General features: G+C 41.3%; 1 protein-coding gene across 6 annotated transcripts; it reads left to right on the forward strand.

Annotated features, from left to right (window-relative positions):
- Nucleotides 1-27632, forward strand: map4k2 (mitogen-activated protein kinase kinase kinase kinase 2). 6 transcript variants are annotated; one of them, XM_037758889.1, is made up of 32 exons: nt 2-410; nt 11729-11786; nt 12299-12389; nt 12730-12794; nt 14218-14273; nt 15691-15738; nt 15828-15870; nt 16028-16100; nt 16250-16381; nt 16546-16608; nt 16706-16787; nt 17045-17161; nt 17312-17390; nt 19772-19830; nt 19921-19973; nt 21134-21172; nt 21633-21666; nt 22110-22287; nt 22383-22549; nt 22730-22771; nt 23186-23270; nt 24141-24220; nt 24349-24409; nt 24509-24632; nt 24784-24842; nt 24941-25044; nt 25416-25593; nt 25675-25743; nt 25835-25921; nt 26012-26082; nt 26173-26228; nt 26602-27632. In XM_037758889.1, exons 1-32 carry the CDS (start codon nt 318-320, stop codon nt 26687-26689), a joined length of 2634 nt encoding a protein of 877 aa, XP_037614817.1. In that variant the 5' UTR covers nt 2-317; the 3' UTR covers nt 26690-27632. The 6 variants fall into 6 exon arrangements, with proteins under 6 accessions (XP_037614822.1, XP_037614817.1, XP_037614816.1 ...); XM_037758888.1 differs by having other exon boundaries at nt 3-410; nt 24778-24842; XM_037758891.1 differs by having other exon boundaries at nt 4-410; nt 22110-22272.
- The last annotated feature ends 250 nt before the right edge of the window (nt 27633-27882 follow it).

Raw genomic sequence — 27882 nt, forward strand, 5'->3', positions numbered from 1 at the left:
TTTTTACAGTGTGGAGAGTCTTTGCTCATGCGTGATGTGACTCCAGCAGCACTCCGGACTATTTGCACACAGACAGACAGACAGCCTGTAGTGTGTCAGTGGATGCGCAGCTCTCTGTGTGTGTGTGTGTGTCTGGATCGATACACCAGCAATTAATAAGCTCCAATTAGTTCCCATTAACCAGCCAGTCTGCTGCTGCTGCTGCTGCTTTCTCTCCCCGGACATCAACCTCCTCTGCTGGGATGAGTGAGTAAAGAAAGCCCTCCAGGCTCTTCACCCTCCTCACAGCACCTCAGAGGTGTCTCTCCTCTTCAGACATGGACACGATAGGGGTGTCTTTCCTGGACCCTCTGGATGACTACGAGTTAATTCACCGGATTGGGTGTGGCACCTATGGAGATGTGTTCAAGGTGAGTGACAAGAACATTTTCACTGCAGCACAGAAATGCAAAAAAAAAAAGAAATAACCTTCAACAGGACGAGTTAGTTTTCTCACTGCACACACACACACACACTGCAAGGTGCTCCACTTCCTGGCATCAAGGTGAAACTATGCATGTGGAGAAGTCTCTAATATATGTATATATATTTATATATACCAAATTAACTGATGCATGTTGGAGGTTTTTGCAGCCTGAGGCAAAGATATCAAGAGATTTATCAACCCTCTGGTGTTATTGTCTCTGTATAAGGGTTAAATTACCTTTTCTTCTGCAGATCACACACAAAGGAGATGGATCCAAAACATTGCATAAAGCCATTTAACCCTTTTGACCCTTAAAAAGGTGTTTTACAAAGCACAGTAACCAGCCTGTTGCATCAGTTGAGCCACAGGTTCATGTTGTTTTCGTTAAAGGATGGACGATATGGATAAAAATCTCCTATCATGATGTTATTTTATATTGCAATTTTGAGATATATATATATATCATAATATTTCAAGTTATCTAAAAAAATCAGCAGGTTATAGATAAAATAATCAGACATGAGAGGTCTGTTTTTGGCTAATTCCAGATTGGAAATACCTCTCTACTATTAAGTTGACCAGATCCCAAACAAAAAAACAAATGTGGGACAATGTGGGACAATGTGGGACAATGTGGGACACGTTACCAAGGCTGAGAAGTAGTCTAAATTGTTTATATAATGTCTATCTAACTTAAATAATAAACACTTCTATTCTATCCCTTATATTGTAACATCTCTATGCTTTGCCCGTATGCATCCATAGATTGGCATATTGAAAAATAACTGTCAAATTTCACAAAAAACTCTGAGAACCGCCTTCCACCGGCTTATAAATACTTTTAGTAGTAAACTGTAGTTTCACAGTTTTTGTTGTAGCTGCTCTTCCTTTTTCTTTGTGCTAGTTTCCGTCATATTCCTCCTAAATCTGCATAGCTTGTGACTTTGTGGTGACTCGCAATTTACCCCCCGTTTGGGCATAGCGTAGCAAAGACGGTGAAAGGTCAAACAGCACTTGACCCACACGTGTGTGTGTGCAGTTTGACATCAAACACAGCCACATGATGACAGCCTTATTCCTTGCTTTCTTCACAGCCATTTGGATAAAAGCCGTATCCAAGTAAGGGTTAAATCAGCAGCAACTGGACTGGACTGGACTTTCATCCAAGAAGCTCCTTCAGTTCACTGAAGGAGCTTCTTGGATGACAAGTGAAACGTTTCAAGAATCTAAACCAAGTCCAGTTGCTGCTGATTTATCCCTTACACGGAGGTCTGATGTATTTAGGTTGGAAATTTTTAGAATACAAATAGTTCCAATGGCATCTAAGAGTACAAATGGTAGTAAGTGTTACTATTATGATGATGGGGTCCGAGGAAAATGTTCTCCCCTTAAAGGGGTCGGAGGCCCCAAAAAGTGTGAGAACATCTGGATTAGTCAATTAATTGATCGACAGACACAACTGTTTTGATAATCGATTAATCATATTGTATATTGTATCATATTTCAGTCACTTTTCAAGCAAAAAAAGTCAAATATTCTGTGTTGGTCCGGCTTCTCAAATGTGAGGATTTGATGTTTTTCTTCATCATATCCAACAGTGGTCAGACAAACTATACTACTGTAATTGAAGGCATCACCCTGGGCTCGAGGAAATTGTGAATGCCCTTTTTTCAAAAAATGTTAACATTACATTTGGTCTAGCTTTTCTTCGTGTGTCGAGATGGATGTTTTAAAGTCGGAGGAGAGTGACTTTCTCTGTTCTTCTAGGAGGCTGGCTATGGCTCCCATGTTGAGTTCGTTGCTAACGGCTCATGTTGTGTCTTTTTACGTCATGATTTGGATGCAAACATCCTGTGCCGTTAACCCGCCCCGGTGCCTTGTGCATCCTGCAGAAGCAACACAAGAATTTGCATTGTTTCTTTCTTTCTTTTTTTACACCCCAGACCAGAAACATGGGGGACGTTATCATAAAAGACGAATGTCTCATCTGCTTACTATAGAATTCTTTACAGATTCAACCTGTTTTACACCCTGTCCTGTTCTGTTTTTTTTTAGTTTATTTTCTGTGGTTTGTTGATGACAGATGAGCCAAACTGTGCATTGTTCTGTTCTGTTCTGGGCTGGACATTCAATCAGTGCAACAGCAGCTCCGGAAGCTGCTCTGCCTACATTCAGCTGGGTGACAAGTGAAGTTCAAACCGACGTGGTGTGTTAGTAAGGCCTCAAGGACAGCTTCAGTGCTCCTTGTTGTCATAGATTCTTCAAGTGTGTGTACTCTACTGGAGGGATGAACAGCAGACTGGAGGTCTAAGCCTTAGCATATACACCCATCAGCCATAACATTCAGACCACTGACAGGTGAAGTGAATAACATTGACTATCTCGTTACAATGGCACCTGGCAGTGGGGGGGATATATCAGACAGCAAGAGAACATTTTGATCTTTGAACTTTGTGTTGGAAGCAGAAAAGATTTGCAAAAATGGGCAAGCGTAAGGATGTGATCGACTTTGACAAGGGCCAAATTGTGCTGGCTAGACGACTGGGTCAGAGCATCTCCAAAACTGCAGCTCTTGTGGGATGTTCCCGGACTGCAGTGGTCAGGACCAAAAGTCGTCCAAGGAAGGAAAACTGGTGAACCAGAGACAGGGTCCGACCCGAGGCTCACTGATGCACGTGGGGAGCGAAGGCTGGCCCGTGTTGTCCGATCCAATAGAAGAGCTACTGGAGCTCAAATTGCTGAGAAAGTTAATGCTGGTTTTGATAGAAAGGTGTCAGAACACACAATGCATCGCAGTTTGTTGCGTACGCGGCTGCGTAGCCGCAGACCGGTTAGGGTGCCCCATGCTGTCCTAATGTTATGGCTGATCGGTGTAGCAGTTGAGCCCTCGTGTCCTGTATCTGTTATATTCTCAACTCACATGTTCCCTCTTATTTGTTCATGTCTAAGTGAAGCTGGCTGCTTCCACAATAAGTTGTGTTTTTTTCTAGAGAAACTTTGATTTGGCAAGTTTTATTTGTGACTTTTTGAACGCTGTCTTCAGTTGTTTATCTCTTAAATCCAAGAGCAGACAATGACAAGAGCTTTTTTCCCCACATAGCAGCATCTGTTTACAGTAAATTGGACATAATGAGTCAGTGTCGGTCGGGACTGAAGACTACAAGTTTAAAAATAAAATAAATCTGGAGGTGTGGAGTTAGAAAGAAGTGATCTTACTACAGTAGACCTCTGTAGCTCCTCGTCTCTGTTGCTGACTAAAGGTTAGCATATAGCATAAAGGGTTGTACCCAGTAGTTTGAAGCTTTGAAGCTTCATTCGTAACGTGGACATTTGAATTTTAAATCAACATTCAAATGCGGCGCCGTTTTTTCTTTTTTTGTGTGTGTGTCTATTCATTGTGTTTAAACCCGGCATTTCTGCAGAGTTGCAGTTAAAGATCAGGCTACACTAATATTATTAGAATTATTCTATGCTGTCAATCGATTAAAATATTTAATTGCATGATTATCGATTTTTTTATTTGTATAAATGTACCTTAAAGGGAGATTTGTCAAGTATTTAATACTCTTATCAACATGGGAGTGTTGAAATATGCTGCTTTATGCAAATGTATGTATATATTTATTATTGGAAATCAATTAACAACACAAAACAATGACAAATATTGTCCAGAAACCCTCACAGGTACTGCATTTAGCATAAAAAATATGCTCAAATCATAACATGGCAAACTGAAGCCCAACAGGCAACAACAGCTGTCAGTGTGTCAGTGTGCTGACTTGACTATGACTTGCCCCAAACTGCATGTGATTATCATAAAGTGGGCATGTCTGTAAAGGGGAGACTCGTGGGTATCCATAGAACCCATTTTCATTCACATATCTGGAGGTCAGAGGTCAAGGGACCCCTATGAAAATGTCCATGCCAGTTATTCCTCGCCAAAATTTAGCACAAGTCTGGAGCGTTATTTAACCTCCTTCGCGACAAGCTAGTATGAAATGGTTGGTACTGATGGATTCCTTAGTTTTTTAGTTTTATATGATACCAGTATCTTCAGTCTAGCTTTAAAACTGAGCAGTAAATACAAAAATCTCCTCCTAAGAACTCAAAAAAGCTGTTTAATTGAGAGGTGATTCTTCGCCCTTCAGATGATGACAAGCTGCAGAATAAAACTTCAATCAAAACGGTCGCACACGCTGATATGAGCAACGTTCAGCTGACTTTGACAGTGGCATTCTGAACCGTCTTTGTATTACTGTAACATTTGAACACATTGCAGCCTGTGTGTCTGAATGGGGAACAGCACACATATACAGTGACGGACAATAGCACATTATCACTCCCACTGCTGCTGCTGCTGTTGGTGGGTTTGGTGGAACTGGAGCTGCAGTAGTCAAGGGGTGAAAAACCTCTGGACATGTGACTGCGTGGGCTTTCAATGGACTCTCATTTACACTGCTATTATTCAGAGGGAACGCAGCTCAGAGCTCATGTGTGACCCTTTATTATTAATCTTGATCCATGTCCTCCTGCGGCTCTGACAGTCCAGATGGACTTTCTGTCCTCAAGTGGACTCAGTCTGTTGATGTAGGGGTAATCCAAATGGAAGTATTTTTTGCCACACTGGAGCACTGTAAGCTGCTATTATAGCATGAAAAGTATTTGGAAATAACAGGCATTCAACCGTAGATTGGCATGAACCGTTGGGTTTTGACAGTAAATGTAGATGGTCAGATCAGTGGCAGTGTCTCTGCCCTCTCTGTGATTTATCTCTTCATGTATTGCTGTTGAAGGTTGGCGGAAATGAGAATAGAAACCTTTTGTTTCTGTGATTCTGATCGTGTTAAAGGAACAGTGAAGATAGACTGTAGACTTTTCTCTGCGGCCTATATATACTACACTGTTGATGGATCACACATTCAGATTTGGATTTTAGCTGCTGTGGGACGTGGATCTGAGCTCATATTACTTATTGTGGAGGTTAATTACAAAGTCCAGACTATAAAGCACTGTCAAAATAGCTTGTTAAGACTGTGCACCGTGTAATCATACTTCTGCTCAGACACATTTGCAGTAGTGTTGCCACTTTTGTGCTGAGGAAGTGACTATTCTCAGAAAGAAGCACTGCTTATAATAGTTTTATTTCATTTATGGGAAATACTTTTGTTTTCTTTCTGAAAGTGAGATGTTCAGATCAGTATCATTCTTCAGCCTGGTCTCCAAAAAAATGACGGATTACGTTTGATTTTAATACATCACAAATACGTTTCTAATCAGGAGGAGGTCAGGATGGACGGGTGAGTCTAACACGGGATTTTCACCCAGGACAACGCTGTTTGTGTCCTGTGTGAAACCAAAAATCAACACTGAATGATTTTAATTAAGGTACTTGTTTGCTTTAAAGGTGCTATTGGTAACATTCAGCCACTAGATATTGCACTCTCTCTCTCCCCCGTTCCATTGCATTCACTTCACAACACGTGGTTGCCAGTTCGTTGCACAACCTGCGTATTTTATGGTCAAGTAGAGTCAGACTCAGACTACGAATCTTTTGTGGTAGAGTAACATGTAACATAATCTATAGTATTCTCAGGATATCTAGTTTTAGGTAACATTAAGCTCATCATCTAAGCAGTGGTGTAGTGCGGGAAATATGCAGGTATGCGGCGTATAACTACTTATTTTTCAGTCGGACACCCACTTCTAAATCCCTCTGATGCACATCTTCATCATACATTGTTTTAGGGAACTAATGTTAGGTAACTAGACGCAATTGTCACAATGCTAAGATGCTAACGTATCTACTCAGGGATTGAAGCTGTTATTTTATTTGGCACCTTTCTAAAAGCTCTGTGTGTACTATTTAAAGAAAAAAAATATTTGTCTACATAAAAATGTTATAAACAAGACCTTTAACGTACTTATTTTATGCCACACCATAATCTTTTACTAAACATAACCAAGTAGTTTTGTTGCATTATTTTTTTTCCAAATAACGTTATCCACGTGTTTAACACTGTGAGCGTAACCCGAGAGAAAATATATTTCCCTCTAAACGGAATTGCAAATGTAGTTTATGGCCTCAAAGCTCACTTGTTAACACGTCATTTTCACAGAACTGTTAATGAAAAACCTGCAGCGACTGCACCCTGTTGTAACTTTCTTGTCACAGTGAGGTTGCCAGGTTTGATGTCATCGTATCTGTACAGAGACCAAAACAAAAACCTGTGCTCACTGACCATATTTCGCAACTTTGCCATGACACATACTGTAATTACTGGGCTGCTGGACACACTTTTGTTTCTCAAGAAACAGTTGCAGCAAATGGGGAACTCCATTGTAACTTTTCAGTAAGATTTCATTGTATTTTTAATGCTGGTGCTAGTTTAAGGTACGCTGGACTGTGCATAAAGGTAAATAAGTGTGAAGAAATGCACATTAAACGTATTAATGATCCTGCTATTGACAACAATGCTTTCTTTACGCCACATTGCTCGGCCCATGTGGTAAGTGAATGATAATGTACATGGTGCAGCTCAACAAAGTGCTGGTTGATTAGTCAACCCTAATAAAAGCATTGTCAACAGTCAGAAACCCTTATATAGAGAAACATCTCAATGCAAGCCACGTTCCTGCAGTCCTGCATGGCTAAAAAGCAGGCTGTGTTGAAAGTGGCATCTGTTTTGCTTACAGTCGGTTTAACCCATCGTTAGGTTGGCTTCCCCACTTGTAATGTGGTGCAGCATGGAGCATCAGTATCAGTGTTATCTCCTGTAGTTTAGTATACTGTACTGTATGCAGTGATTTAGAACGGTGGTACAACTGTTGACCAGAACTATGTTTGTGGCGTCCTAATAAATTATTTTATTGATGCAGCTGCATGTGTGATTTCTGGGAAGTGCTCTTTAGTGTTGCTGTGATTGACGGCATATTGCGATGGATTTTTTCACCACGAATGCCACAAGACGGTCAAAGTGTACAGAGGGACGGTTCAGGAAGAAGTTCAGGGGTTTTCTACCTTTTGACATTGAGATTGCACTTTCTCGTATGCATGCTATACTACTTATGTTATGTTTTTGGTTTCGGTTTGTTGGTTTGTTTGTCTAATTGTTAGCAGGATTACGGAAAAACTACTGGCCCGATTTTCATGACTCATGGTGGAAGGATGTAGCATGGGCCAAGGAAGAACTCATTAAATTTAGGAGTGGATCCGAACGGGGCTGATACATGTATTATTTTTCACTTGCGGAAACGACCTTGGCGGAGGTCATCTCTCACCGAGTGTCCTTCTAGTTCGAAGTATGTTGTCAGAAAATAGTACACACTGGAAAATGAAGAACGAGGAACATAGCTAATAGCAGGGTAAATGTTGGACTTCTATTCAAGTTACATATTCTTACTTTAATGAGTGTAAAAATAACAAGCACAAGACTACATTTCACACCAGTTTGAAGTTGTTATGTTCAGTTCAACATCATGTTTGTGGGCCATTCATGCCCCATGCAGGAGATGAGGTGGTCTCATTATGAAGAAATTACAGTTTGGCCAAAGAGCGTATATCATTTCTAGCTCAGCCGTTTGGGTGCCTGAATGATCAAAAGACAGTGAAGCTTCCGCTCCAAATTCGTATGTAACCCTGAACTAGCTGTTATTTCAGGCTCGGCTATGTAAGAATCTTCTCAGAGACGTTACTATCACTGTAGTCACAGGAAGGCCCTGCGGTTGAACAGGAAAGAAAACAGGAAGTGACTGCAGCCGAGCCGCCAGGTTGTGTTGAGGTGACGCGCTTATCCCATTGGTGGCTGCTTCGTTTGTTGTGGAAGCCCAGAGAGTGAGAAGCGGCACCGTCTGACGTCAGTGCAGCCGCTGAATGGGGATGACTGATGTTCCCAGGAAATATTGAGGAAGTTGAAAACACAGTGTGGCTGCTTCCAAACAACATTCATCACCAGCTCTGGTGTAGTTGGGTCACAGATTTCCTCTGACTGGGTGATCTGGGTAGGATTGCTACAGGACTACTTTGACCTTGAGTTAGGTTTTGACTTTAGTATTAAAAGCTCTGCAGTCTGTACTGAATCCATGTACTGTATAGGCCTTAGGTCAGCAACCTGCGTCTCCGGAGCAAGATGTGGCTCTTCAGCTCCTCTCCAGTGGCTCCCTGTGGGTTTTTAAAAATGGAAATGAATAACTGCATTTTGTTTACATTTTCATTTTAATTTATCATTGTTGTAGGTCTATGGTACGACGGAGTATTAGGGCCACATTGAGGAAAAAAATTAATCTGAGATTTTGAGAATAAAGTCATAATATTACAAGAATAAAGTCAGTAGTTTAAGAGAAGAAAGTCGTAATATTATGAGAATATAGTCAGAAATTTACGAGAAAAAAAGTCGTAATATTATAAAGTAGTAATTTTACATGTTATTTTCTTTTTTTCTCATAAAGTTATGACTTTCTTGTAATATTATGACTTTATTCTGGAAATCTCAGATTTTTTTCCCCTCAATGTGGCCCTAATACTCCGTAGTACATTTGCACTTTGGCCCTCACTGCATTAGACTTATATACTATATACTTAGACTATAAACTGTGTTACCTTCATCACAATGCTCAAATGTTTTGCGGCTCCGGACAGATTTTTATTTATTTTTTTTGCCTAAAATGGCTCTTTTGATAGTAAAGGTTGCTGACCCCTGGTAAAGGCTCTACCTAAGCATTACCTCAGATACTGTCGACCTGTACATTACATTTACACCTCAGGGCATGGAAGTGTGAACTCACTGCAACATTTAAATTCTTAATTTTTTGTGCCGTTATTATCCATCTGGGCACTATTGTTGTATTGTTATATTGTTGATAGCTTGGTTTCTGCTTATCAGTGAGCTATTGTTTGCTTGTTGAATAGTTGAAAGCAAATAAAGTCCATTGTGATTTATGTCAGAATGAACTTTAAAGCCCCTCTGTGTTGGAACATTTTTGTCTTTTGCGTTTCCAAGTAGTGATGGTATCAAAGAAGACACTGCGGCTGAAAGCATCCCACCCAGGGACGCTGATATTAACCTTTACAATAAGCTAGATTTACCAAGAGTCTGTAGTCAGTGATTCTGCCATCAGTCTCACCCTTTGACTCACCTGTGGCTTGTCTGGGATTGCCAGAAGGAAAGAGCTCTCTGTGCCCAATAACTATTTGTATTGATTCCCGTGTTGTGGAATCAATACAAGGTTAAAGCCAAGGTGAGACAGCAGGCTGAACTAATTATAAGTTCTTCATCATCAAGATAGCATACTGAGCGGTTGGATATATGCCCAGGTTTTTCTATCTTGATGGAGCAGGCAGGTGGCAGAGCTCCAACCACGACTTAATGTCCTCACACTCTGTGATGTTGTGTGTGATAGATTAAACAGCAACGGACTCCATGCAGGAATATCTGTGTATCCTAAAGATGTGTGCCACATCTGATTACCAAGCCCTCATAACTGCATCGATTTGTTGCTTCCTTTCACCTGATGAATGCCAAGTTTTACATGTATTCATGTGTAAGTGTGTGTTAGTGAGTAAGTTACGTGTTCACAAGTGTGTGTTCATGAGTAAGTGCATGTTTGTAAGTGTGTGTTCATGGAAAAAGTGCATATTCATAACGGTACGGTCACACCAAATGTGAACTTTTCGCACGGCGCGATAGACCATTCGCGGGCGGCGTTAATGAAGCAAACTCGCGAAAGCCTATCAGCGTTTAGGTTCTCCTCCTGTCGTCACTGACGTCCTGAAGTGGTTGTTAAATCAGAAATGGAGGAAATAAATCTTGTATGTGTCTGTGGTCACCCAGAGCTACAATAGTACATCATATCTCTACAGACACCGGACCAAACTCTGTGTAGAAACCACAGGATGTCTATGGTAGAAACAACAACGTCGCTGCCGTATTTATCCAAACTCCATCCAGAAAACAAGCAATCTAAAAGTTGTTTGCTTGTCGTCTTGCAGACAGACCCGACAACGCATGAATTCATACATTTTACAAATCGGCATCATTATGTAGTTAATTCGGCATCCTTTTGATCTGTTTATTGCAATTAAATTACAGCACAATCTGTTTGTTTTGGGGTCATACTGCAGTAGCGACGTGTGGCTTGCTAGATACAGTCAGTGCAATGACACTGTATGTGAATACAGCTCGCCGCCGGGTGACGTTATGAACCCAGACCCAATGGCGTTTCGTTTTCCGTCATATCTGGGACTTCCACAACATGTACAGTAGCCCTACAAAGCAGCAACAATGGTTATTTCTTTCACGGTTGATGTAAATGGAAGAAAGAAAAGTTATGATCTATGGAGACAAGCCTCTTCTCCTCTCCGGCGCGTCTAGAGCGAGTAACGTGAATGAACACAAATGATACCGGCGGTCCAACTCGAGTTTGTTTGTAAGTAAGAGCATGTTAATGAGAGAAGTTACGAATAAGTATGTTTGTAATAGTTGTTCTATAATACTGTTTCGCGCCATTATTACAAAAATATTACTCATGAGTGAAAAGAAGATTAGTGGCTAGTTAGATATCTTAAATTATCAACAGAATATGTGTTAAATTAAAAGAAATATGAGACATTTTGGCAACCAATTAACCAACTTACTGACACCAATAAGCTTTAAAAACGTGTGTTCATGTGCTCATCACAGCCTGGCTGAAAGTCTAGTTAGTCGTTGTCTAACGACTACTTCATAGTGGTTTGTGGTTTGTAGTGTTATCTGCCATGTACTCTGAGGGGACGGGGATGTTAAGTAATGCAAAGCCGTTTGGTGTTGCTGTGCAAAACACAGTATGCCTTGTACGCCCTTGTTGGGTGTAGAGCAGCTTGATACCAGCTGTGTGAAGGCACAACATCCAGGAACGCCTGAGGAGGGAATTATTTCTTCACATTTGGCACAAACTTCCACTTTGACTCAGGGATGAACTGATAAGAACTTGTAGTTAAATGTCAAAGGTCACTGTGACCTCACAAAACATGTTTTTGGCCAAGAATTCATGTGCTAATTATGACATGGATGGAAACAGCAACTTGACTGGTTGGCGGAGGCGTACAACCACGAGGCCGTAATTCTAGTTTGAATATAGTCTTGGACCCAGTCCTTCTGTGTACAACATCCTTCTCCGCTGACTCTGTTTCTAGCTTGACCTTACAGAAACTATAAAACAGCAAGGTATAATGTATATGTTTATATTTATTTATTACATAGACTGTTATATATTTTCCATCCCTTTCAGGCTCGTTACATCAAGACGTCTGAACTGGCAGCTATCAAGATTGTCAAGCTAGACCCTGGTATGTTACACATGACACAACATGCTCACTAATGCTTGCAAAACAGCAGTTAGTAGGTTGATTTCTTTTTTCTTCATTATTTGATTATTTAATTGTGACATTTTGGGAACTACGCCTCCGTCAGTCAGCCAGAGGCGAAGATAAATATCAGTTTCATAAGACGGCTTTGGACAAGACAAGGTCCATTCATCACACAGTCTGACATACCTACAGATTGATATTGTGTCTCTGTGTCACACAAGATTGGGACCAAGATTTTATTTGATTTTAGATAAATTTTATTCAGAAGTTTACTGAGTCTAATATGAGCAAGCAATGATCAGAAAACTTTATGTTGCTTTCTGACCAGGTCTTACACATTGCACCTTTAAGTGAATGACATGTCAGCCTCATATACCAGTTCTCCCACTAGTCCAACCCTATGGTTTACTGGTCTATAATTGTCCCTCCAGCTGTAGGAGCACCAGACTGTCGTGAGACAAACATTCACTAAACTGTGTCTGTCTGTTCAGGTGATGACATCACGTCCATCCAGCAGGAGATCACCATGATGAAGGAGTGCAAGCACAAAAACATCGTGGCCTACTTCGGCAGCTACCACAGGTGCCGTGTGATTTTTGCAGCCCGTCCGCTGGAGATGTGTTTGAATTCCTGAGATTGTCGGTGGACTTAAATATGTGGAATTTGACTTTTATTTTCCCCACACTGCCGCTGGATTCCTCTCCCACTCGTTTCTAGAGCTCAGTTAGACTGTTGGCACGGCAGCTGGTGAATGATACTGTCTATGTTTGTGGGCGTTAGTTTCAGAATATTAGGGAGTGTTTTACTTGTGAGAGTTTCCTTCTGGTACTGAATGTTTTAATGTTCTTTCACAGTCCCTGATAAAGTGGAGAACAAGCACAGCTCATGTCAAACACTAGATAACAGTTGTGTCTCTCTCCAGGAACACCAAGCTGTGGATCTGCATGGAGTACTGCGGTGGGGGGTCACTTCAGGATATCTACCACGGTACTAAGACTTGTTAAGAGTTCTGAATGTAGACCTTTTATTACATCCAGTTTTAGTAGTTTTATCTGCAGCTCATTTTATAAAGTGCTGCATTACCATTTAAAGAAACAATGGAAATGTTGTTACCCAGAGAAAGGTGAAAAAAGATCCATATTTCACATCTGTGTGTCCAGCACAGAGATAATGTGGCCTAACGTTAGCTTTTTACTTCTGGTGATTGCATTCACACTTAAAATTATAAAAGTGTGGAGATTATCTTGCTGAACAAAATGTGTAAGTATCATAAACGTTTGTTTGCAACAGAGCTTATTTTCTGCAATAATCCAAAACCCAATGGAACAATCCCATTGGGTTTTTGTTGAGGGAACCAGGGCGATGCTAACTTCCTTGTTTGGCAAACAAAAGTACCATTATTCCGAAACTCCAATATGCCCAAAAATGTTCCATTGGACCGAGAGCCCAGTTGTCCGACGGCCTGTTATGTTGAAAACAAACGCCCATTTTTCCGAAGACCCATTGCTCCGAAAATACACACTCTCCCTGCAACAAACAGAAGCACATGGCTAATTATTATGCATAATGATGTCATCGTTTTTTTTACTATGGCAAAAGTACGACCTGCCCTACTCTGCCTCTGATGGCTTACCCTGATATTCTTACCCTAAACCTAACCATTCTCCCTCATTGTGCCTTAACCTAACCAACGCAGGCAACGAGCAGTAGCCAATCAGAGGCAGAGTAGGCTGGGTCGTGCCTTCACCATAGTAGGAACAAAACTCGGAAAGGTCCTAAGATGTCATTCTGCATAATAATTAGCAATGTGCTTCTGTTTGTCGCAGGGAAAGTGTGTATTTTCAATAGGCGTTGGTTTCCGGGATAACGGGCTTTCGGACAAATGTACTTTTGGTCCGATGGGACATTGTTCGGACTGTTGGGGCTTTCGGAAAATAATGGTCCGTCGGAACAATGGTCAGTCCCTCTTAGCACAAACAGAGAAATGTCTCCCCTAGCTTTGTCCAACAAAAATACCCCTTTCATCGGTTATTGTATTTCTATTTGTAACTCTTCTAAGTAAAGGAGATACAGCCTGTAAATGAGACAGTTTGGAGTCGGTTCAACAAAGATTTATTAGTATTGCTTCCACTGATTCTAATCTTTATGCTATATGCTCTGCTAAACATGTGCTGGACTTATCTCTAGATGCAAATTGATCTTCTCATCTGACTCTGGGTCAGACAGCAGACCCGTTTCCCTAAAATAGTCTGACTGTAATCTCCACATTCATTTTGAGATTCATTAGTATAATTACTGTAAAGCAGATGTGGAAGCGGGCACACTGAAAAGCTCTGAAAAAGCCAGTAGCGCTCTATTTTTAGAAATGTACCTGCAGGCTCGGTGCTATTAATCAAACTGTCCTCCTCAGTGACGGGCCCATTAAAGGAGAAACAGATTGCGTACGTGTGCAGAGAAACTCTCCAGGTAAGGCTCTTTGTGTGAAAGGCAGCTTGTTGCTGTTGTAAAAATCTCTAAAGATACTTTGCTGACAGAATGACTCATGTGTTTTTCCCCCGGCCACAGAAGAGCTAAATAGTATTTAACCTCGCCAGACCACTAAATACACTCTAGAGGTAAATGTTGCTGCAGCACAACAGAGTCCACAGCGGGACGTGCCAGACGGTCTGTCGTTTGTTAGCGAGTGACCTTCTGTTCACTGCGACGTTTTATTCAATAAGAAGGTTTGAAGAAAAATTAAAAAGGCAGAATTCCCAGAAGACAACAGGTCTTGTCTGACTTTAGTATTCTTACTTAACAACTGCCAATGGACTCGTGCAGTTTCTTAATTTATCCATCTTATCTAAATAGACTGGTGGTTATGAGTGATGACAGAGCGCAACCGTTCACTGCCTTTAGATTCATCATGATAATCCTCCGCAGTCTAACTTGATATACAAGCATTCTTGTGCACCTTTAGTTTTCCTCTTGCCTTTCTTGGAAATACTGTGCCATCTTTCTGTTTCCTTTTCATTCCAAATCACATGATTGTCCATAGTTAATTGCACATTTTTTATCTGTTCAAAATGTACCTTAAAGGGAGATTTGTTAAGTATTTAATACTCTAATCAACATGGGAGTAGGCAAATATGCTGATTTATGCAAATGTATGTATATATTTACTATTGGAAATCAATTAACAACACAAAACAATGACAAATATTGTCCGGAAACCCTCACAGGTACTGCTTTTAGTATAAGAAAATATGCACAAATCACAACATGGCAAACTGCAGCCCAACAGGCAACAACAGCTGTCAGTGTGCTGACTTGACTATGACTTGCCCCAAACTGCATGTGATTATCATAAAGTGAGCATGTCTGTAAAGGGGAGACTCGTGGGTACCCATAGAACCCATTTATATTCACATATCTTGAGGTCAGAGGTCAAGGGACCCCTTTGAAAATGGCCATGACAGTTTTTCCTCGCCAAAATTTAGCGCAAGTTTGGAGCGTTATTTATCCTCCTTCCTGACAAGCTAGTGTGACATTATTGGTACCATTGGATTCCTTCGGTTTTCTAGCTTCATATGATGCCAGTGTGATATATGATGCTTCATTTTAGCTTAAAACTGAGCCCGCTATAATCTAAAAATGGCAAGTTGTGTTAATGCATTAAAGAAATTAGTGGCGTTAACTTTGACAATTTCTTTTTTTTTTCAATGTGCACCATTATGTCATTTCAACTAAAATTATGGTTTTTGAGTTACACTTGGTTTGAAATGGTAAAATCTGATTTATATGAAGTTGTGGTTTATTAAAAGTTTTAATTAATAATAGAAGACATGTAAACAAAATAATCGGCCCAAGCTCAGCTGATTTTAATTCTGTGCTTTTTTTCCAGGGTTTGTATCACCTGCATGAAACTGGCAAAATGCACAGAGACATAAAGGTACAGCTGCTTCTTTTAAGTCAAGTTGTTACTGTGTGATTGTGATCAATACATTATTATACTGATCAGGTTGTGGGTTTTCTCTGCAGGGAGCCAACATCCTCTTGACAGAGAGAGGAGATGTGAAACTGGGTCAGTGGTGATCTGTATCTACACACACACACATGTGCACACCTGCAATACCTGATAAACTCCTCACACTCATCAAGTGAGCTTAAATAGGCCATCTATAATGTATCATGGGCCGCTCAGCTCCAGTGTGACCCTGCCTGTGTCTCTTCTGTTCCAGCTGATTTTGGAGTGGCAGCAGAGATCAGTGCCTCCGTAGCCAAGAGGAAGTCTTTTATAGGAACTCCGTACTGGTAAGATGAGTGGAGCTGTCTGTTTACAGCACCATGCAGAGTGGGACGCAACCTGTACGGGGTTTTGCAGATTCACACAATACTGCTGTTAGTATGTTTTGGAACGTGATGTGATGTTCCTCTCCTCTTCTTCTCTCTCGTCTGTGCAGGATGGCTCCAGAGGTGGCTGCAGTTGAGAAGAAGGGCGGCTACAACCACCTGTGTGACATCTGGGCCGTCGGCATCACCGCCATCGAGCTGGCTGAGCTTCAGCCGCCCATGTTTGACCTCCACCCAATGAGGTGAGTCAGCACAGACAACGGGGGGCTTCTTCAGCTCAGACAGATGTAATGAACTCTTGTGTTGTGTAACATTCTGGCTGCTTTGTATTTCATTCCTGGAGAGTCGCCGCATGTAAACAGTTCAGACATTTTCCAGCCCGGTGACATTTCAAACTATGTTTCAGAGCGCTGATGTTGATGTCCAAGAGCAACTTTCAACCTCCAAGACTAAAGGATAAAACCAAATGGTGAGTTTAAATGTCAGTGTTCAGTGTAGATTAGGACCAACTGTTAATCTATATATCTTCTGGATGTACAATTCATTCACTTTGTTGCTCTCTGCAGGTCAGCAGGTTTCCAGAGCTTTGTGAAGATGTCTCTCATTAAAAGCCCTCGTAAACGTCCCTCAGCTGAGACGCTGCTGCAGGTTAGCTTGCTCTTTATAGCTTGTCCTTAACTAACCACTTGTCTCTATATATGCACTACTCATAGTGTTAGTTGCAGCCCCAAATCGGAGATGTTAGTGGTGATTCAGAGGTCTGGGTCCAGCATAGCAATGTCCTTCCAAAGACTGAAATTCTGACAATTAATTAGGAGGCCAGTTAGTGTAGTAGATGATTTTCTGAGATCAACATTAGTCTTCTGTTATTGTTCAAGATACTGATGTGTAATTTGTTCCTCCAGCATCCGTTTGTGACTCAGCTCCTGACCCGTAACCTGGTCATCGAGCTGCTGGACATGGCCAACAACCCGGAGCTCCACACCAGCCACACACACAGCATGGACGACAACGAGCTGGAGGTCAGTACTACTATACTGTGACATCCAAATCAAATGTCTACTCTGTATGCTGTACAGCGAATCACAGAGGAAGAAAAGCTGGTGGAAAGAGACAGACGGTCACATTGTGAGTGTTTTTGCCGGTGTGTCATCTTAATGATCTGTTGACAGATCGGGGATGTGGCTCCAGACAAGATTCAGTCAGCAGGGAAACACCTGCCTGTAGAGAGGACGCTGTCTGAAGAACAATGTGAGGACACACACACACACACACACACACACGCATAGACATTTTAAAGACACACTGACATTTTGGGAAATTTGGAAAGTGTTGGATTGCGTATTTTTCCAGACTTTGTGTTAGGGTCAACATGTCCTGGACCTCTCTCTGTACCCAATGCACTGAGGTGGAACTGATATTGACTGGTTGTGTGTTGGAGTATTCCTTTAAAGGAAGAGGTCTACATTTTGGGAAATACGCTTATTCGCTTTCTCTCTATACACAAAAATCAACAGCCGTGTCCGGAGGCATTATGATTCCGGGTTGTCCATTCGTCCGTCTGTCCGTCCGGTCCGTTCTCGTAAATGTCAGGAATGCCTGACATAAACTGCAACTTCACTGGTTGGTGGAGACATACAACCACAAGGCGATATTTCTAATTTGACACTTATTATGATTTTATTAGAATCTTTTTTATGTCAACAACAGCACGAGAGAACAGCAACATTAATGCTACAGGCACCATGACATCTACATGTAAATATATCATCCATATAGATCTTACATATTAGACAGTAACACATTTTCTTTGACAATCAATGTATGTGCAAGTGTACTTGATGGCTGTGCTTGTAACTGCATGCATGCATGTCTAAATATACTGTATGCTGGTTGTACTTGTGTGAAGAGTGGCTTCATTGTCTGCTATGACTCTTCAGTATTCAGTGCTGTAATCTCCAGAATATGAATGAGGACAAAAGGCTCTCAGTCAGTGAGCCTGCTGCTGGCGGCCGTCGTCCAGTAACCCCGTCCATACATGTGGGACGACGGCTGCGTCAGAGGATGGCACTGAGAACATGCCAGTGGTGTGTGACAGACAGTGGTGCTTCTATGTATGCACTGGCTGGAGTGACTTCATACCCGCTGCAACTGCCAACGGGCTTCTTGTGGCGTATCTGGTGTGATCGTCTGTCTTCACACTCTGCCCAGCACCGAATCATCAATCAACCTGACCTCAACTTCCCTTAAGTGTGCTAGTCATAGACACATAAAGCCACAAACACATCCAACACCTGCACCTCGGTTTGACCAACACGGGCTTTGAAGGCTCACACTACCACTGCTACTAGGCTGATATTACTACTAGACTGGGCCTTAGTACTTTTGGCACCACAGTCAGTAGCTTCCATCCTCTGGGGACCATGAATATCTCTGAGATATTTCTGTCTGAACCGACTGACAGACGTAGACATAGAGCTATGCTGCAACAGGAAACAGATAAATAGCAGTGCAACAACAAGGCATCATGCTGTAAATAACGTGAAGTAGGTGTGAAAAGGTCGGGGAAGCTGCTCGGCTACTTTATAAGACAGTGCAGAGCTGTTTGAATCAGCCGTTCCCAACTGCGTTACCGTGCAGCAACACAAGGCCAAAAAAGGACACGCTATCTTCACTATGATGGAATTTCTTTTGCAATCATGTTTCAAGTCTCTGCAAGAAGATTTTCATACTGCAGTGAAACTGCTGACTGCTGGGAGGGTAGAAAATAGTTCAAAGTACATAGTAAATGGAGTAAAACATGCAAAACAAATGACATTTTCCATTCCTTTAGTGTTAACTGTGACAGTTCTGACATGCATGTGAGATATTTTACAATCAGTTTTCTAAATATCAAAAGAAACAGCTTGACTGACTTCTCATATCAAGTTCTCAACTTTAAAATGTTGACGGAAGTTTCATTGATTGATGCGGGCGTTCGGCGACACCATGAGAGCTAGCTGAGCCGAGACAACTTCCTCTTTCTGCTTCACTAGTTCCCCCCTCATCCTCTGCTTCATAGTCAAACTGTCGACTGACAGCTTGGTTTCTCTGTTTACACCTCGACCTGCTTCTTCCTGTTAATCACGTCGCTGCACTACTGTCAGGATATAGTGACCGTTTTATAAAAATAACTTGTTTTAATCATATTTGCTCCAATTCTAACCACTGCTGCTTTAAATGGCAAACATTATACAAAAGTGGTGCAAACGTTTGGAAGTGATGCACGTTTGTCTTTATATCATTATATTATGGATATTTTTTTTAAGTAATGGATACCAATTGAGTAGCTTGTGAGTATCAGTATAGATCCACCCATCCCTAGTTGTCATGCTGTGCTCGGCTCTTGTATTGGGTCAGGGTTAGTGCTATAGCTCATTATTGACCTGATAGGTGATGTGTGGTTGCAGAGTGCATCCTGTGTCTAGCTCCGACTAAGGCTAATCAATGCACTTGAGAGCGAGTGCTCATCAATAGTGAATGATGAAAAGGCCTGGGTTGTGTGGGAGCGCGTTGGCCTGCTCTTTATTGTCTGATAAACCTCACAGTTCTGTGTGAACACTAAATAACACTCGCTTCGTTTCTCTTTGCAGTCGACCAGGTGAAGTTTGGACCTCCGCTGAGGAAAGTCACTGAGCCGTATCCTGCCCTGGTAACGCTCTTCTTCTGCAATGTATTTTTGTGACAGTGATATATTTACTGATACATAAATATGACCTTGGACTCTGTTTCCCCTCTACAGCAAGGCTCTTATGATGACGACTGGAGTCTGTCTGGAGATGAAGACAACTCACCGTAAGACTCTTATACCTTCGTTCTGTATTGGGTTTATATTCTGTATTTTCACTGTTGAGATGTCACAGCTGTACAGGATGCCTCCCTTGAAGCAATCAGTAGTTAATCTAATGACAACAATGACAAAAACTGCCCAAATTCCCCCTCCTTTTGTCAACGATACACTCTGATTATGTTTTTCAACAGTATCCAATAGTGCCCAAGAATCCAAAGAATGACTAAGTCTACTAATGCACCAATAGTCAACCCTCAATACTGAGGTATTTGGTCAAAAAATATTGTGATATTTGATGTTCTCCATATCGCCCAGCCCTAGTAGGAGCCAGGTTTTTGACAAGGAAGAAGAATGCATGAGATGAAAAGGACAATATTTGGTTTTGGTGCGTCGATTTTAAAGGAACAATTCACCCAAAAACAAGATAATTGTTTTTAGTACTCCCCTCCCTAGGCTCTCTATTGTCCCAGAAAAAGTTTTCAATCGAACGGTGTTAAGGAGAGCCAAAAAAATGAAAGCATATCAATGCAAATAGACTTCAACAGAAGCAAAAGGTTATAAAAAAACTTCTGAAAAACGTCCTGTGCAGCATTATCCAAGTGTCTTGCATTCATTCATGGAAATCTAAACACAGCTGTTTTCACTAAACGAACTGGATACTGTGTTCCAATATGGAGCCCCGTTCATTTCAATTAAAATAGCTCACCCAGTCGTATACCTCCCAAGAAGTTCTCCAGGCTTCCATGTTTTATCAGTAACAGTCATCAAGGCTCTTAAATACTTAGCAAATCCTGAAATTATATGAAATCATATGTAGGGACTGTGTAAAATCTCTTCTTGGGCAGGTGAGTGTCACGTGACCTGCTAATCCGACTGTGGTCACCAGATGAAAATTGCCTTTTAGGATTCGGTGGCACTATTGGGCACGACAACACAATCAGAGAGAGCGTATCATTAATGACAGAATGTGGATATTAAAGTGCTGACCTGCATTGACCCTTTTTAGTTTAGACTGATTGTTATGTAATATGTTTAAGTATTGAAAGCAGTAGGAGCCCTCAGCCTCTATTATGGGGCTCGTAGTGGACCTCTGGTTCCTTCCCCTGCCATTGTTCTGGCCCGTTCAGACCCGTAGTCAGATAAACAGCAGGTCTTCCTGTTGCAGGAGCCTGTTGGAATGTGTGGAGCAAGCTCTGCAGCTGAGGTAGGCCACGTCCATCAACTCCAGCCTCTCCTAACAGCAGTGCCCCCTGTCCCCCATCCCACATAAATACCCCTGAAATAAGCTTCTTGTGATGACCTTATTTTATGATTTGAATATCAGCTAATGCCAAACATCTTTGACGTAACCAGTGGGTTTGTGTTCGCTCTCCGCTAACCCCATCCCCAAAGTCATGAGCTGGGTTCAGATGTGATTCAGCACAAACCCACTGCTTCTCTGCTTTTTTGGGCTTTTTGTCTGCTTTTATTTGTTTATTTTTGGTGTTGTTTCCTCCAGATGTGTGTTTGTGTGCTGCTGTTATAACCCCGCCCCTCAGCCTCCTCAGCCTTTTTGTTGTCCAGCTTGTTGCCATGACGCCTGATTTGGATCTCATTAGATGACTTGATTCTGAGGGTTTTTTTGGAGCCTGATCAGGACCTTGTTGCTTCTTTTTGTCTTTCAGGAGTTTAACCATTAGGAGGGCGCCATCTACTGATGTGAGTGGTAACTGCACAACCATAACACTGAAGCTGTGGTCCAACTGCATACTGTACTGATTCTATCTGAGGTTTGAGTATGTGTACACCTGAACAAAAACATGAATTATACTTAAAAACACCAGCAGGAAGACTTGACAGAATAGATCAAATACATAAAACTCAAACTTGTGAATTTGTGAATTGTGATCAGTTGAGATTAAGTGATATTCAGTATTTAAATCAGAATTTCAGAATCAGTATCAGGTTTATTTTGCCAATGTATACTGTATATATACATGGAATTTGACTCCGGTTTTATGCAGCTCGGGTTCTCAGGTGTGACGATGTCATTGCTACAGCCAAGCATTACAACATGGTGTACAGGTTATAGGATTAGTATATATACAACGTGTTGTAGGATGACCTTCAGAGTGATTCATGTGTTTGCTGGTGTTTTTCAGGGAGGGAGGAAGAGTGGTTTGTACAGTCCGGCTACGGCCTCCCTGCCGGCCTTCAGCTCTTTAACAACTCCCAGCACCGAGGACAGCGAACTGACGTCGAGACCCAGCTGCACACTGGGCCCCGACGCTGCCGTCACCGACGCCGACTCCACCTCCACTACAGGTACAACACAATCAGGTACAATCAGAGCTCTTGTTGTAAAAAAGATGATTCGACCGCAGCCCCAGACTGACAAAAATCACTTCCCCTTCCTCCCTCCTGTGTTTTTCAAGTGTTGGCCAGGTGCTCGGCCACTCAGGACATCAGACAGCGCTGCAGTGATCCGTGTCTGCTTGTGGGGGACCCTGCAACACCAGAGAAGAGGAAGGTAGCCTCTCCCAAAAGAGAGACACCGCTATCACCTGAATGGAGCACACTGAGGAAAAACACTGAGGACGCTGTGAGTGGAAGCCTCTCACATCAGTAGCTTGTGTGATTTGCTAACATAATAACTTCCTAATGTCTGTCTAATGGTGACGAATCATGCAACCGGACGACATTTTTGATTTGTAATGCATCTGATGTATGAGTTTTTATCATCCCCCTATGTTTTGTTATGTGTAACCTTTGACATTTCTAGAGGGCTGATTGTCATGGACTTCCTCCTACCCCTCAAGTCCATGTAAGTGTGAAATCTAACAGCATGTGACCTATGATAAAAATCTGACCGACGGCAACGCCCCGACGACTAACAAGATAAGCTTCCTCGCATGGCATGATACAAGCTGCACTAGGAACAGTTTTTATGAAATAATCCAGCTGCATCATTCCATCAAATATGTTTGTGCTTCAGTTTTTACACATTTCCAGATATATTTGGTATCTCTGGAAGCCTCAGCGCCCAGCTACTGCTTGCTGGTATTTGGCGTCGCCAATGTGCAAAGTAGCCTACTGCAACTTTAAATACATTACTTAATGTTATCATTGTAATAATCATACGTGCTGTTTTTGTTAGAATGGATATCATTTAAACATTGAAGGGTCACTATAACCTTGTCAGACCATTGGTGATTGAGTTGCTGTGCTTGTTCTGTAGATGGGAGCCTGCTTCTCCAAAGTCTTCAACGGTTGTCCTCTTAAAATCAACTGTGCTGTCACATGGGTGTTACCCAAGACAAGAGGTAAGACAATAACTATGGAGGACGGAACCTGCCAAAATCAAAATAAATAAATAAATAAGTCATTAAATGAATAGCAAAAATAATATTAAAAATAAATTTAGATTAATTAATTAATAAATAAAATGTGACATAAATTGATATTTCTATTTTAATTTGCTTCTTTATTTATTTATCTTTGTATTAATTCCCTTATTTATTTACTCTTCTGTTTAATTTTCCCTTTTATTTATTTATGTATTTATTTTTGTTAAATAAATATTACATTTTAAAGTGACAGCTCCCTCATTTCCATAATGAAGCAGAAATGTAAATAGAAATATGTAAAGAAATGTATAAAGAAAAGAATACAGAAATAAATAAGTTTGGGGAAATAAATAAGGGGTGAAATGCAAAGGGAAAATCTTGCATAAATAAATACATTCATTTCAAAATATTAAATAAATAAAAAAAATAAATGTGAAAATAAATGTAGGAATAAAAAGGAAAATTAAAGTAAATAAAAAAGGGAATTAATACAAAGATAAATAAATAAAGAAATTAAAACAGAAATATTAATTTATTTCACATTTTATCAGTTAATTAATGGCTGCATTTATTTTTAATATTATTTTTGCTGAATTTAATGACATGATGATATTTATTAATTTATCGAGTCATTTATTTATTTATTAATTTATTTTTCATTTTGGCAGGTTACGTCTCTTAGTGTCCAGAGTGCTTCGAAATAGAATGAAGTCAGCTTTGCTAGATATGTCATCAACTGTACAAGTAGCAACAAGATTTATGCCCCACATACATTTATATCATGATCTCTTTGTGTTATCGTGTAGGAAAAAATATTTTCTCTTAACAACCACTTTTCCCTCTTAGATCAGTACCTTATTCTTGGGGCAGAGGAGGGCATCTACACACTGAACCTTAATGAACTTCATGAAGATACACTAGAGAAGGTAAGAAAGGGACTGATTTGCCATTATTTAGTGTTATTAGTGTACTATAGGCTACTGTATCACAGCACATGGGACATCTGAACTCAAAGCAACTCTTCAATGTCGTCATCTTTCCTCTCTTCCCACAGCTGCTCCCTCAGCGATGCACATGGCTGTATGTTATGAACAACGTGCTGATGTCTGTATCAGGTAACAAATCTCTTCTTCATGTCAGTTTTAGTCAGAGATCATACGTCAGAGTGTGCTGTATTGCTATGCGCTGCTCTAAGAAGGTATCTTGTCCTGCAGGGAAGTCTTCCCAGCTTTACTCCCACAGTCTGGCGACTCTGTTTGACCAGAGAGGACACCTGCAGAAGAAACAAAGCAGTCTGTCGCTCAGCACCAGCCGCTTCACTGAGAGGATCAGCTCCAGGTGCGACTGGAAACATAGAGCTGTAGCAGTAGTAGTAATAGTAATGGTGTCAGTCTTGGCGCTACCAATGGGTGGCACCAAAGTAAGATATTTTTAACTCTATACATAGTGACAGCCACAGTTGTTCTTACTTTTCTCTCTTAAGCCACAGAAAGTTTGCTGTATCTGTGAAGATCCCCGACACTAAAGGCTGTAGGAGGTGTAGTGTAGGTAAGTGATGCACACTTTACTTTCTACATTCTCTGTATGTTTATTCAGTCATAACAATAACAGACTCTCCATCTGTCTTCTCTCTCTCTCTCTCTCAGCCAGAAACCCGTACACAGACAGTACATTTCTCTGCGGGGCAGTTCCCTCTGGCCTGGTTCTCCTATTGTGGTATGAGCCTCTGCAGAAGTTCATGCATCTAAAGGTTTGTACAGACACTTTAAATGAAATATAGCACTTTATATATTGTATTCTGTTGTAAGGCTATAATGGTCCTGTATTAACCCTTACTCCTCACTAGGGACATTTTTAATTTTTCGATCATTTTTGCTGTTAAAACTTCAGTAGACAACAATCTTTTGGCATCGTTGAGCAAAAAAAATCCATTATAACCTTTCAGCATATTGTAATTCAAGTGTCTGAGAGACTTCTGCACCTCCTCATGGCTCAGGCTTTAAAAAATCTACTGGTGAACCATACATAATACGTGTCCTGTAATTGTCACACTTACCAGGTTATATCTAGCATTCTTAGCATCACGTAACCTGACTCTTCCTCTTTGTGTTTGCGTTGCAGCACATACCGATGAAGCTACCTGAGTCTCTGCCTATATTTGAGCTGCTGGTGTTGGTGTCGGATGAGTTTCCCCAGCTGTGTGTCGGGGTGAGAGACTGTAGTAACGGGAAACGGCCGATCAGCCAACAGCTCAAGTTTGATATCATAGAGCTGAACAGCACGCCTATTTCAGCACCAGGTAAGATGGACTGCCTGTTTATCTGTTTATAGAGCTCAGCTCAAAGCTTTCACTAAATCCTGTCTCTTTGTGCGTCTGCAGAGAGCGGAGCACTCGGGGCAGTACAGGTAACCCAGATGGACCGAGACACTGTTCTCATCGCATTAGAACGTAAGTCACTTCTATCTCAACACATGTTCCAAATCCTCCAGCCATCTTTCACGATGATAATAACATCTCATTCTTGATGCTCATTGGACAGAAACTGTAAAGATAGTGAACCTCCGAGGGCTTCCATCTAAAGAGCTGGCTGCTGAAATGGTCTTTGACTTCCCCATCGAAGCTCTAGGTTAGAAACAATCACATGATAAACACAGTGAGAGTGAGACGTTGTGGTTGTTGCCGCTGACAGCTGAGTGACATGACATTGTTCTATCAGTCTGCTTACAGGACAGTGTGCTGGCTTTCTGGAAGCACGGCCTGAAAGGGAGGAGCTTTCAATCAAATGAGGTGATTAGCTTCGAGATCTACGTCAGGTTGGGATGTTATGTGTTTGTCACCGTGTCTATAAACAAGTTGAATTTCATCTTTTATCTGCAGGTGACACAAGAAATTACAGACGAGAGTCGAGCATTCAGAGTTTTGGGAACAAACAGGTATGTTTTCTGACAATACACTCATCTCACAATATCTTTCACTGGTTTAGATACTGTGAATGTAACGGGAGGTCTTTCTTCTCTTTACGTTACCTCTATACACAGTTCATAACAGCCCCGTTAACTTTGTTTTGTACCGCTGATAGCGGTTGCGGCCAAGCTTTTATAGCTCCATCGTTACCATGGATACTGTAGCATTAAATATAAAATAACCGCATAAAAATATGAAAATAACACAAATATGTACACCTAACGACTATGTTACATATACAGCATAAGCTAAATCATGAGCTTTGGGCCAACTCTGTGTTTGATTCATGCACTCTGAACGAGCTGTGAGGTTTCCCTCCCTTTCCTTCTTGACTTTGTACAGAGACATCATCCTTCAGAGCACACCGACAGATGATCCCTCAGCACTGAGCAACCTGTACATCCTGACCGGACATGAAAGCAGCTACTGAGAGAAAAACGGCTCGACTTCTTCAAAAACTCACACTGAAGAAAGACAGAGATCTGTTCTAAAACCTTTGACCTCCGTCACTGAAGCTGCAGCACCAACTGATCACACCATCTCTCTCAGCTGAAAGTGACTAATGTCAGTATGGACAATTCTGTTGCTCTAACTGTAAGTTTTTGGGCAACAGGTGTACAAGAGAGACTCGTCAACATGCTAAGTTTCTAACTCTCACATCTGCTGATCAAAGCTACGAAAGCCAAGATTTTCATGTAGAAACAATTAATCTCACCACCAGCGTAAATCACAGTGTGACTGCAGCAGGGAAGACGGCTCCATCCCCGAGATCCACTGCTGTCAGTATGGACCGTAGACCGTAGAAGAACATGGACCTAACATCAGTGACAGCACACATAAGTTTCTGAACTGATGTTTTGAAGCTTATATTAGGCCCTGTTCACACCTGGTATTAACATGCGTCCTCAGTGATCACAAGTGGACAGCTCGAAGTACAGGTGTGAACGCACTCAAGACGCATTGAGGACGCTTTGAGATCTGATCTTTCAGACCACATTCAGAGGTGGTCTGGGCCACATTAAGGACCGCCTACTCTTCTGACGTCCCGCTGGGATCAGGGGGGGCTCTGATCACAGACAGACTGAAAACATCAGAAAATTGTCCAAAAAAAGGCTGATAAATGTCCCAAAAAAATGTTAAAAAGACCAATAAATGTCCAAAAAAGATGTCTGAAAAAATTTAAGAAAACAAATTCCCAAAAAATTACGAAAAATATCTGAAAACAAGCCGGAAATTTTTTCTGAAGATGTCAGAAAAATATCTGTAAAAACGTCTGAATTAAGGCTGATAAAAAGGCCAAAAATTCCCCAAAAAATGTCTGAAAAAAAGGCTGAAAAATGTGTGAAAAAATGTCAAAAAAAGGCAGAAAAATTCCAAAATCTGACTGAAAAATGTCTTAAAAATGCACGACAAATATTACGTCACAACGTCTGCTGTATCAGCTGTGTCTTTACTACGTGTTCATTTGCATATAGAGCGGGGAAGTGAGATCGCATCACAAGTGGCCACCTAAGACGCATGTGGAGACGCATTCTAATGCCAGGTATGAACACCTGTCCATTTGTGATCGGATCACTGAGGACGCATGTTAATGCCAGGTGTGAACAGGGCCAGTGTTTACTG

This window comes from Sebastes umbrosus, chromosome 22 (genome assembly GCF_015220745.1).
Source record: "Sebastes umbrosus isolate fSebUmb1 chromosome 22, fSebUmb1.pri, whole genome shotgun sequence".
NCBI classification, from domain to species: Eukaryota; Metazoa; Chordata; class Actinopteri; order Perciformes; family Sebastidae; genus Sebastes; species Sebastes umbrosus.